This window comes from Diuraphis noxia, unplaced genomic scaffold (assembly GCF_037042655.1).
Source record: "Diuraphis noxia isolate RWA-SAM2 unplaced genomic scaffold, SU_Dnox_SAM2 contig0005, whole genome shotgun sequence".
Classification (NCBI taxonomy): domain Eukaryota; kingdom Metazoa; phylum Arthropoda; class Insecta; order Hemiptera; family Aphididae; genus Diuraphis; species Diuraphis noxia.
This window is the reverse complement of record NW_028301715.1, coordinates 31,927,608-31,940,171: the sequence shown is the minus strand read 5'-3', so window position 1 is coordinate 31,940,171 and position 12,564 is coordinate 31,927,608. Positions and strand designations below refer to the sequence as shown.

General features: G+C 27.1%; 2 protein-coding genes across 3 annotated transcripts in view; one reads left to right on the top strand and one right to left on the bottom strand.

Moving 5' to 3' along the window:
• The first annotated feature begins 7,511 nt into the window (after positions 1-7,511).
• LOC107166725 (selenoprotein K-like) lies at positions 7,512-9,193 on the top strand. The gene is made up of 4 exons (XM_015515501.2): positions 7,512-7,847; positions 8,536-8,617; positions 8,859-8,945; positions 9,023-9,193. Exons 1-4 carry the CDS (start codon positions 7,829-7,831, stop codon positions 9,111-9,113), a joined length of 279 nt encoding a protein of 92 aa, XP_015370987.1. The 5' UTR covers positions 7,512-7,828; the 3' UTR covers positions 9,114-9,193.
• Positions 8,859-12,564, bottom strand: part of LOC107166729 (phosphatidylserine lipase ABHD16A) — a 9,128-nt gene continuing 5,422 nt past the window's right edge. For both annotated transcript variants that reach the window (XM_015515516.2, XM_089228220.1), the window contains exons 4-13: positions 12,303-12,539; positions 12,156-12,226; positions 11,929-12,080; positions 11,757-11,871; positions 11,514-11,658; positions 11,288-11,452; positions 11,039-11,223; positions 10,845-10,978; positions 10,647-10,780; positions 8,859-10,556 (exon numbers count right to left, since the gene is read on the bottom strand). In XM_015515516.2, coding sequence (XP_015371002.2) covers positions 10,479-10,556; positions 10,647-10,780; positions 10,845-10,978; positions 11,039-11,223; positions 11,288-11,452; positions 11,514-11,658; positions 11,757-11,871; positions 11,929-12,080; positions 12,156-12,226; positions 12,303-12,539 — 1,416 coding nt within the window. In that variant the 3' untranslated portion in view covers positions 8,859-10,478. The remainder of the gene's footprint in view (positions 10,557-10,646; positions 10,781-10,844; positions 10,979-11,038; positions 11,224-11,287; positions 11,453-11,513; positions 11,659-11,756; positions 11,872-11,928; positions 12,081-12,155; positions 12,227-12,302; positions 12,540-12,564) is intronic.

The window sequence follows — 12,564 nt, the reverse complement described above, 5'->3', positions numbered from 1 at the left end:
TTTCTTGAGAATACATAGTGCAGTCTTCATTGTGTATTTTCAGACCATAATTTTAAGACCCTAATTTTATCCAAATTTCTTTTTTTATTCTTAAAAATCATTTGCCTGCGGGTGCCAATACCCTCTTTCTATTTTTATTTTCAAAATATAGCTCAAGTTTATTTTGGTGGACACAATATTCAAACCTATTAACTACTCGCAACGAAAAAATATAGTTTTTCCATTAGTTAGTTCTTCTTCTTTAATTTTTCCCGAGAAGACATATTGGTGTAATAATATTATTATGAGTTAGTTGTCCTTTATTTATTTTTCTTGAGAATACATTGTGCAGTCTTCATTGTGTATTCTAAGTTCATATTTTTTTTCCAAATAGCTTTTTTGATCCGTAAAAACCATTTGCCTGCGGGCGCCAATACCCCTTTCCATTTTTATTTTCAAAATATAGCTCTAATATATTTTGGTGGACACAATTTTCAAACCTATTAACCACTCGCAATTATAAAATATAATTTTATTATGAGTTAGTTGTCCTTTATTTTTCATAAGAATACATAGTGCAGTCTTCATTGTGTATTTTCAGACCATAATTTTAAGACCCTAATTTTATCCAAATTTCTTTTTTTATTCTTAAAAATCATTTGCCTGCGGGTGCCAATACCCTCTTTCTATTTTTATTTTCAAAATATAGCTCAAGTTTATTTTGGTGGACACAATATTCAAACCTATTAACCACTCGCAACGAAAAAATATAGTTTTTCCATTAGTTAGTTCTTCTTCTTTAATTTTTCCCGAGAAGACATATTGGTGTAATAATATTATTATGAGTTAGTTGTCCTTTATTTATTTTTCTTGAGAATACATTGTGCAGTCTTCATTGTGTATTCTAAGTTCATATTTTTTTTCCAAATAGCTTTTTTGATCCGTAAAAACCATTTGCCTGCGGGCGCCAATACCCCTTTCCATTTTTATTTTCAAAATATAGCTCTAATATATTTTGGTGGACACAATTTTCAAACCTATTAACCACTCGCAATTATAAAATTTAATTTTATTATGAGTTAGTTGTCCTTTATTTTTCATAAGAATACTTCGTACAGTCTTCATCGTGTATTTTCAGACCATAATTTTAAGACCCTAATTTTATCCAAATTTCTTTTTTTATTCTTAAAAACCATTTGCCTGTGGGCTCCAAAACCCCCTTTCAATTTTTAATTTCAAAATATAGCTCTAAATTATTTTTGTGGACACAACATTCAAAACTTATTAACCACTCGCTACTAAAAAATATAATTTTATTATGAGTTAGTTGCCTTTATTTTATTTTTTTTGAGAATACATATTGCAGTTTTTATTGTATATCCCAAGACTATAATCTTTTCCGAATTTCTTTTTTGATCCTTAAAAACCATTTGCCTGCTGGCGCCAAAAACCCCCTTTCAATTTTTATTTTCATAATATAGCTCTAGTTAATTTTTGTGGACACAACATTCAAAATCTATTAACCACTCGCTACTAAAAAATATAATTTTATTATGAGTTAGTTGCCTATATTTTATTTTTCTTGAGAATACATATTGCAGTTTTTATTGTATATCCCAAGACTATAATCTTTTCCGAATTTCTTTTTTGATCCTTAAAAACCATTTGCCTGCGGGCGCCAATACCCCCTTTCCATTTTTATTTTCAAAATATAGCTCTAATATATTTTGGTGGACACAATTTTCAAACCTATTAACCACTCGCAACTAAAAAATATAGTTTTTCCATGTTAGTTCTTGTTCTTTAATTTTTCTCGAGAAGATATATTGCAGTCTTCATTGTGTATCCCAAGACTATATTTTTATCCGAATTTCTTTTTTGATCCTTGAAAACCATTTGCCTTTGGGCGCCAATACCCCCATTCCATTTTTATTTTCAAAATATAGCTCTGGTTTATTTTTGTGGACACAATTTTCAAAACCTATTAACTATTCGCAACTAAAAAATATAATTTTATTATGAGTTAGTTGTGCTTTAATTTTCTTAAGAATACATAGTGCAGTCTTCATTGTGTATTTTCAGACCATAATTTTGGGACCCTAATTTTATCCAAATTTCTTTTTTTGTTCTTAAAAACCATTTGCCTGCGGGCGCCAATACCACCTTTTAATTTTATTTTCAAAATTTAGCTCTAGTTCATTTTTGAGGACACAATTTTCAAACCTTTTAACCATTCGCAACTAAAAAATATAATTTTATTATGAGTTAGTTGTGCTTTTATTTTCTTAAGAATACATAGTGCAGTCTTCATTGTGTATTCTTAGTTCATTATTTTTTTTCCAAATAGCTTTGTTGATTCTTTAAAATCATTTGCCTGCAGGTGCCAATACCCCCTTTCAATTTTTATTTTCAAAATATAGCTCTAGTATATTTTTGTGAACACAACTTTCAAAACTTATTTTTTGTCACGCCTGCACCGAAAGACAACGGTTGAAGCGTTCGAAAGCGTCCTTTTTCCGTCCAGCGGGCGGTAAAGTGGAAATCCCCAAAGTGCCGGGCGGAAAAGAGGAAATCCCCAAAAGTGCCGGGTGGAAAAGAGGAAATCCCCAAAAGTGCTGGGCGGAAAAGAAGAAATCCCCAAAAGTGCCGACCGCCGGGCGTATCCCCTGCACAACCAGAAATTAAAATGTATACCTACCACGGTTCTTACAAAACATAAACTTTTGGTTACATCTTAAATGTATAGTATAACCTCCTTGCATGACGCATAAACATTTAAACATATTTAATTTGCACTGTTCCTAGATAAGTGCGTCGAACGATGCGTTAGTAAATGTCTTCCATGAAATTGTTTTTGTAGAATAGTCTATAATTGTTGCATAGATCCCTGCATAACCTTTTCCATGAACGCAGGGGCGTGACAAAAAATAGTATGTGTGGCTCGCGCGGGAAGGCCATTTAAGTCTTGGGCGAAATGCGGCACACGACGCCCGCGACTGAAATGGCTCACTTCCCACCCTTGCCACACAATATACTATAACACTCGCTACTAAAAAATATAATTTTATTATGAGTTAGTTGTCCTTTATTTATTTTTCTTGAGAAAACATTGTGTGTTCTAAGTTCATATTTATTTCGAATTTATTTTATGATCCTCAAAAACCATTTGCCTGCGGGCGCCAATACCCCCTTTCCATTTTTATTTTCAAAATATAGCTCTAATTTATTTTGGTGGACACAATTTTTAAACTTTATTAGCCACTTAATACTAAAAAACATAGTTATATCATGATTTAATTATTCTTCATATTTTATTTCATTTATTTTTCTTGAGAATACATTGTGCAGTCTTCATTGTGTATTCTAAGTTCATATTTTATTTCGAATTTCTTTTTTAGATTATGAACGAAGTGATGAATGTATTGATTTTACAATGATATGTGTTTTTTTTTGTGTCGGTGTACAGCATAACTAATCGAAATAATGCTTCGATTTCAAACTTTGGGGGTGGTTTCCGATGTAAAATTGATGATCCTTGGTGCATTATAGAGGTCAAAATTAAACAGTTTTCAAAAAACTCGAGAAAAACAAATAAAAAATGACAGAAAAACGGAAATTTTTACGAAAAACCAGTTTTAGACCAAATCGATATTTTTATACGGTTGTAATTCAATAAATAATCACTGTAATTACTTGAAATTTTCGCCAAATGTTAATGTTAGTGATATCTATATACTGTTTAATTTTAAAAAATTTTTGACTTTTTTTGAGGTATTTATAAACAACTGAAATTTTCAATTTTTCTGAAAAATTTTTTTAAGTGTCGATAAAATTTTTATGGCCCTATAAAAATACTTGAAAGTTTAATGCAAAGTGCCTCATAAGTTATTCTTATAGTGATTAAAAAATTATAAAAATACATTGGCACGATTTTTTTTTATTAGGATTTGAAGTTCAAATATTGACTTAATACGTAAAAATTACGGCAATTTTCAAATTATCTTAGATCGAAATTCATAAAAGTTTTTCTTTTTAATTCTAAGATTTGAGAATTTAATACAAAGCTCATAATATATTTTTACAATAGCAGTTGAAAAATAAAATAAATATATAGCCACAATTTTTTTTTACATGTATTCAAATTTTAATTTTGACAACATACGTAAAAATCACGAAAATTCACAAATTATAATAAGCTAGAAATTCATAAAAAATTTTCTTTGAAAATTTAATACAAGATTCCTTACAAATTTGTCAATCATTATCACAAAAAAAATGTCCACCGGAATTTCAAATTAAATTTTTATTAGCATTTGAATTTCAAATATTGACAAAAATTCGTCAAAACCATGAATATTTGCAAATTATTTTGTAGTTCAAAATTCATAATATTGTTTGTATTTATATCTAAGGTTATAAAATTTAACACCAAGTTTTCTATAAGTTTTGCTTCAAATAGCTATAAAGAAAATTTGAAGCGTCATTATAGGAAAAATGTTTTGAGCGTTTGAGTTTTAAATTTTTATGAAATCGCGTAATGATAACGATTTATCCTCAAACCAGGTATTCGTATATCTATGATAATATAAGGTATTATGAATTATGATAACTACATTCTAACTACACTAATTGATTAACCATGCCTTATGCAAAATGCGTCTTAATTGAAAAATAAAATATTTGTTTCAAAATAGAATATATGACAATATTTAAATATATATATATATATCCTAGACTGACAAATCATCTCCGTTCAGAATCGTTTTTCGTATATAATGATACCTATCATTGCATTCAAATTTAATTCCATCCATTACAGTAACCTACTGTACAGCAGAGCGACATCCACGACTTACCCGCTTTTTTTATTCTTAAAAATCATTTGCCTGCGGGCGCCAATACCCCCTTTCCATTTTTATTTTCAAAATATAGCTCTAGTTTATTTTTGTGGACACAATTTTTAAACTTTATTAGCCACTTGCCACTATAAAACATAATTTTATCATGATTTAATTATCCTTCATTAATTTTTCTTGAGAATACATAGTGCTTTATTCATTGTGTATTTTAAGACCATAATTTTATCCAAATTTCTTTTTTGATTCTTACATATCATTTGCCTGTGGTCGCTAATCTCCCCTTCCAATTTTTGTTTCTTAATTTAATTCATATTGAGACTTGTGTTCAGAATTTTAGGAAATTTAATTAGACATAAATTTATGTGCTCTATGAATATTTATACAATCCCAATTTTATAATTTTTAATAATTAATTTCATTTCGTTTCCTTGAGATAACATACTGAAGTCTTCCGTGTGTATATTTACCTTGAAATTTCTTTTTCAATTTCTTTTTTTGTGCTTCTGGAAATCCATTTGTTTTGCGGTCGCCAATCCCCCCCTTCAAATATTTTTTTCTTAATTTAACCCATATTGATAATTATTGTGTACACAATTTTTTGAAATTGAATTCGACATAATTTTATGTGACCTATAAATATTCATGCAATCACGAATTCACAACTTTATAATTTTTAAAAGTTACTTTATATTTCTCTTTTTATTACATACTGAGGTCTTCGTTGTGCATAATATTATGTAGTAATTTTTTTCAAATTTTTTTTTTTGCTTCTTGAAATACATTTTTCTTTGGTCGCCAATCCCCACTTCCAATTTTTATTTTTCATAATTTCACTGTTGTTGATTATTGTGTACACAATTTTTAAATTTTTAAATAGACATAATTTTATGTGCCCTATAAATATTCATACTATCCCGATTTTATAATTATTAATAATAAATTTCATTTCATTTCCTTGAGATTACATACTGAAGTCTTCTGGGTGTATACTTAGTACTTACATTAAGTTTTGTTTATCAAATTTTTTTTGCTTCTGGAAATCCATTTTTTTTTGCGGTCGCCAATCCCCCCTTCAAATATTTTTTTCTTAATTTAACTCATATTGATAATTATTGTGTACACAATTTTTTGAAATTGATTTCGACATAATTTTATGTGACCTATAAATATTCATGCAATCACGACTTTATAATTTTTAATAGTTACTTTAATTTATTTCTTTTGAGATTATAAACTGAAGTCTTCTTGTGCATAATTATATACTAATCATAGTGTGGACGTACACTTAATTTTTTTTATTGACTTTACAATATTATCAATTCATGTTTAACTTTATTTTATATTATCAAGCGAATAAAAAATTCATGATCATAAATAGCTCTAAAAATTCATTCAAACTTCAAACAAATTTAAGTTATATCCTTCCCAAATTGTAAATGAAACAATCAAAAAAGATTTGAAAGATTTTTAAATATTTTGTCTTTATTAATCTATTAAAATGGATTATTTTATATTTTATTAATTTTGTTAGTAGATATATATTTAAATGTTAAGGTTCATTTTTCCAAGCTTATAAACACCGTGTGTGATTTTTGTTAAAATGTTTGGTCTATACTCCATTAACTGTAGTTATGCTCTTAATATTATTAATAATAGCTTACAACTAACGAAAAACAATGGCAAAACAGAATTATCTAAGTGACTCCTGATTTTATAATTTATTTTTATTTTGTTTGTATTTAAATTTAAATAATTTTTTTATCTATAAAATTAATAGATAGATATTGTTTTTTTTTCACTTATTTAAGCCTCAACAACTAAGGTTATAGGCTAACATTAACATTAATAAAGATACATTGATAGATATTTTTGTTTGAAATATAACTAGTATTTAACATTTAGATGCAAATATGAAATTTTTACTTGCAAATTTTAGTCCTTCTTCCATCAATCCACAAAATGAATCATATCTATTCGGAGGTATCTGTTTTTAAAGAAATCAAAACAACATTGAGGGTAGCTAAGTCTCCCCCTCATTTTCACATAACATGTACCTTTATCGTCCATATTAAGTTTCTGATCTACTTATCTATGTACTATGCATAATCCAAAAATATTGTTTAAATTCTATGGCCAATACATTTAATTTCAAATAAATAACATTTTTATTGGACATAACATTTTCATCCAAATGTTTCGTATTATATACCCTTTGGAAGTGAATCGAAGGTTCCATAAAAATGAAATATTTATTATACAAAGTTAAACGTCATGTTTGGATGAAATAGTTTTTCGAGAAAAACGATTTCTTTTAACATACCTACATCCATCATCCATATATTTTATATAGGAACATCCGAACATACACATACATACATAAAATTCGCCAATGGTAACCATGATACTAAGATCATGAGATTATCTTAAATCATGACTAAAATAAAAAAAACTTGAAATCATTTGAAATTGGAATAAATTTATGTGAAAAAAATGAGTGGGACAATAAAAAGATAGTGGAAATGAACTACACTGCTACGTGGTACGTCGACACGTGGCATTTAAAACTGATAACTATTTTATTTTATTTTATTTTATTACTTATCAGTGATAAGTGATAACAAAGTATAATAAAAAATAAAAAATAAATACCTACCTACAGACTATAACATAATATGAGTTTGATACAGTTCAGTGGTTTGAGGTCATAATAAAAACATTCACCATAATAATAATATACTGTTATTGTCATATTAAATAATACATTTTTTTTCCATTTTTTTTATTCATTCATATTTTGATTGTCATTTTTATGTGGTAAACCGTATGCGATAATTATTTGTTATACGTGTTTCAGTGTTTATGGTAATTAATAATATTATTATTAGTTGTTACGGAAATTGAGATTTATTAAAATTACAAAATTCAAAACAAAAATACTGACGAAGACTAACATTATCGGACTGTGAGAAAACAATAAATATCAAAGCAAAATGGTTTACATATCTCAAAGTGAGTTAAGTTTTTATAATAAACTTTTTGTCACCTGATAATAATAATTGTATATTATAATTTTTCCTAGAGTTATAGTTATACTTTTATGTTTTAAATTAAAGTTGCTTACTAAAATTTCTATAAATTTATTCCTTATATAAATCAATCACAAAAATAATGTTTTGTAAATGTTAAATTTATGTTTATTGCTAGTTAAGTTTATAACATTGTCTACATTTGAAGAAAATACAGTATAATAATTTATGAATTGAAAATTTTTGTTATATTTCTTAAATAGTGTGTATCTAACATATTTTGGTTATCAGACCTTGGAATATTTACAAATAAAAATCGTTATTTCCATTAAATATTTAAATTGACCTTGAATGGTATGGGTGAAGTTTTCATTAAGTGTTCACTTATTGTAATAACTACATTAAATTAAGGTACTCACTATTGAACTTCATAAATATTTATTAGAACTATTGTTTTATGACAAAGTCTGATTCGGAGCGAAACAATTTTAACAGTGTGCTCAATAGAAAATTTCAATTTTAGATTACATAACTTATGAAACAAATTTATTTTGCTTCAACTAAATAGTAGAGTAGTTTGCCCATTCCAAATGATGCATTTACATATTTAATATATTCCAAGAATGATTCATTACACTTGTGTTATTAATACTCTTTTTCTCATACTTTAGATGGAAATTTACACGAAACTGTTCCCATGAAGAAAAAAATTGTAGACACATTTTGGGGTGTTATAAACTTTGTTTCATTTTTGTAAGTATTTCAATTATTGATCATCCATCATGAAAAAATCTAATGCCTTAATGTATCACTTTATAATAGCTTAAAAATATTAACACTTATGATCCACCTGTGTTAAGAGCATAAATTTCTATCGCTGGGGGTTCATACTCTTAATACATGTCAAAGCATAGGTATAATCTAGAAGGTATACCTTGTTTATTTTAGTATCTATTCAAAGCAGATATAATAATATCATAAATCACTTTTTCAGTGTTCAAAGTTTAGTAAGGCCTAACTTAACTAGATGGGGTAATCAATATACAGTTACTTACAGGCGTCCTGGTTCTTCTTCAAGCGGGTAAGAATGGTTTATAAGAAAGTTTCATAGTTAATTTCTTTGTTATTATACTAAAACACATATTCATATTTTTATAGAACTCTTAGGCCTCAGCGGCGTTTTGGTGGATTTGGCCCTAGTACATCTGCCCCAGCTCCTCCATCAACATGTAGTAGCTGTATGGGATGAATGTTAGTTAACCTATTATATAATAATTGATTTATCTAAATAACACCATTTATAATTAATTAATAAACAGATAAAAATAATCTAGTCTTATATCCAAGTAAAATTTATTACCGAACATTAAATAGTATTTTATTATTTTAACTCAATTATTCAAATATTATCGCTAAAAAATAATGATACTAATATGCTAAATTATTTATTTAAAAAAAGTATCTTTAAATATAATTTTAAGATTATTTGAAATGTATAAAATAAAAAATACTTTAATACTATAGTACTTTATTTTAAAATATATTAAATAATAATGGACCAATAATTTAAGTAGTTAAGAATAAAAAAAAAGTTGTAAACCATAATAGTTTACTAATTTATTACTACTATTCTGTATTTCATCACTTATTTGACGAGTATTTACTTAAATATATACATTATTAATTAATCACAAGAAATAATATTATTATTACAAAAACTCAAGTAATTAGTATAGGTGGTTTTATAGAGGAGGCATGATGGCCAGGGGCAATCTGAACTTGAGTGACTATATTCCTGAAATTACGAGTAGTATGACCAGAAAAGTAAGTGTCCAGTACCAGTGTTTGGAAAGAAAGTCGTTCATGAACGCATGTTCACACGTTCACATTCATAATTAGTGAACGATACGCGAACGTCGCTCATTTTTTAAAAATAGAACGTGAATGTGAACAGCATTTATATTTTTAATGAATTTGAACTATTTTGAAGACGCTCAATTTATTTACTATTTAATAAATATAATATGTATATAATTTAGATACAATAGATATAATGTATATGCTCTAAAGTCTAAATTGTTTTTATTTTGGGGTTGAGACCTATATGTTTATGGGTTTTTATATAAACTGCTTGTAAACTATTTATAAAAAAAAAAATAGATGAACGACCTTATGAACACGTTCATTTTTTCAAAGAACGTGAACGCGTTCGTTCGAAAAAACATAAATGTGAGCGAATTCATTTTTTTAGTGAACGTTCCGAACACTGTCCAGTACCAACAAGTGCAGCAGAGGCGCAAAGAGAAGCATGCTCTTATGAATTAATATAACTTTGTTGGTTATTGGTAATCACAATGGTTTATTAAAAAGTTACATGAACAATAATAATCATATTATGGAGAACTTTAATTTGGGAGATAGTTCCCTTCAAAATTTAAATACAAGAAAAAAACCTATTACAGTTAAAAGGAATTATTTAAATTTACCGACATTTCAAAAATTATATACATATACAGAAACAAATCATTATTTTACAAAAATTACTAATAGTGAGATTTATATTAAGATTAATAACATTATACCAAAATATTAATAAAAGATGCTTGAAAAAAGTTTAAATTATATAACCTAAATACCGCGTTGGCAATGGAGTGCAATGTGTGGAGTTATAGTCTTTCATATAATAATCGGCCTAAAAACAAAAGTAAAAAATGTATAAATTTACTATTAGAATCAATATACTTTTAACTTCAAGAAAAGGCATTGAAAATGTATAACTTACCAAATACAGTAACATTTTTATTTTGTCTGAATCTTTCCAACCATCACCAAGATTTAATGGATAATTTTTACTGGATGATGGAAATAGTTTTGATTGAGTGTTTAAGTCAACATCATATTGCAAATGTACTTGATCTAAAAACAAGTATTAGCATTCAGATTTTTCATATATAAAGATTGTAATAACTTTATTACATACTTTGTTGTTCTCCAGTTGTGGATAACCAAACCCAAAGAGCTGATCTAGATTCACTGGAAAATAGTTTTGGAAATCTTTTTTCTAATAATGATTCAAGTAGGTAATTTGCTCGATTTGTAGCTACATTTTGAGGACTTTAAATAATAAAATATAAATTTAGATAATATACATTAATTAATAGTTGTATGCATTACTCAAGTGCAATGATTTCATCACTGGATCGTCGAATTAGAAGAACTGGCCCAGGATATTGAACTAAATTTTCAGCCACATTCAAATTTGTAAATTCTTTAACAGTGAACTCTACTAGTTTCTCAGCAAAGCTAGGCATCCGTGGAATTGCTAATGGTACTAGATCATCAAATGTAGCGTCCAGTATCTAAATACAAGCTAATAAGTAATAATTCAAGTATTTTCTAAGCACTTAAACTATTAACAATTACCACAGCATGTATATCAGGAAACTTTTTAGCTAAATAAGTAGATGCAAAACCACCAATACTCCAACCATATAATATAATATTTTTAGGACTAAATTTTAAATTCTTTATAGCAAATTCTATTACGGTTTCAGCTGCATTCTGTTCTTGTTTTATATATGGTACACCCTGTTAAAAAAAAAGAATGATAGACAACATACAAATAATTTTTAAATTTATATAAATTTACTGTACTATATCCAAATCCAGGATGATTCCATCCCAAGACAGAATGATGAGTTTCAATAGCAGAGCTCATAATCCCTGCTTCATAGAATCCAGCATTTCCTTCAGTACAAATAATCAATTTTGGGTTCAAAGAATTGTTTGATTGTCTAGAACAAATTTATAAGATAAGCCTACTTCAGACATAAATTTTAATTTAATAGGTACTAAGTTGATCTATATTAAATAAATATTAATTCTAATTAACCTTTTATCAATAAACATTGAGTCTACAAAATTTCCATCAATAGTTTTTAATTTATATCGTTCACCTCCAAATGAAGTGATTAAAGCTCGTCTACCTTTCTGTAAGTTTTGGTCCACTGTAATAAAATTAATTCAAATAGATTATTTGATATAATTTTTGTAGAAAATCTTACTTAAATAGAATAAAAGAGAAGTAGAACCGGGATAAATTAATGATATCCCAAAAGTATGCACTGCTATAAACCCAATGAGACGACTAGGACTACTCAAAAGTTTTAATGACATCTTATAATTATATCTTGTTAAATTTGATTTGTAGCTCTCTCTAAAAATAAATAAAAATCAACATCATTACAAATATATGTAATAATTAAATGTAATAAAATAATAAAATACTAACTCTTCAGCAGTATTCCATGAAAAGTCTATAGGCCATGCTGAAAAATCAAAGTCGTAGTTGTGCAGTTTTTTCTAATAAAAAAAAATATTGAATTGTAGTAATTTGAGTTGAAATAAAATAATACTTAACAAAAAATACTTAACATACCTTATTATCAGTCGAATAATCCAATTTAGCATTTATAAGATCTTTATGAAAAGCTCTATACTTTGGATTTATCGCTCTTCCATAACTTCTCAAAATAAATGTGGTCATTAAAGTTATTCCTAATATTGATCCGCGAAAAAATAGTTTGTTTACAAATTCTGGACTTAAGAACCATTTACCATACATGTATAATAATGCAGGTGAAAGGTAAGTGGCTACTTGTGAAACAATGTAAGTCTGAAAAAAACAAATAGTGTTATAG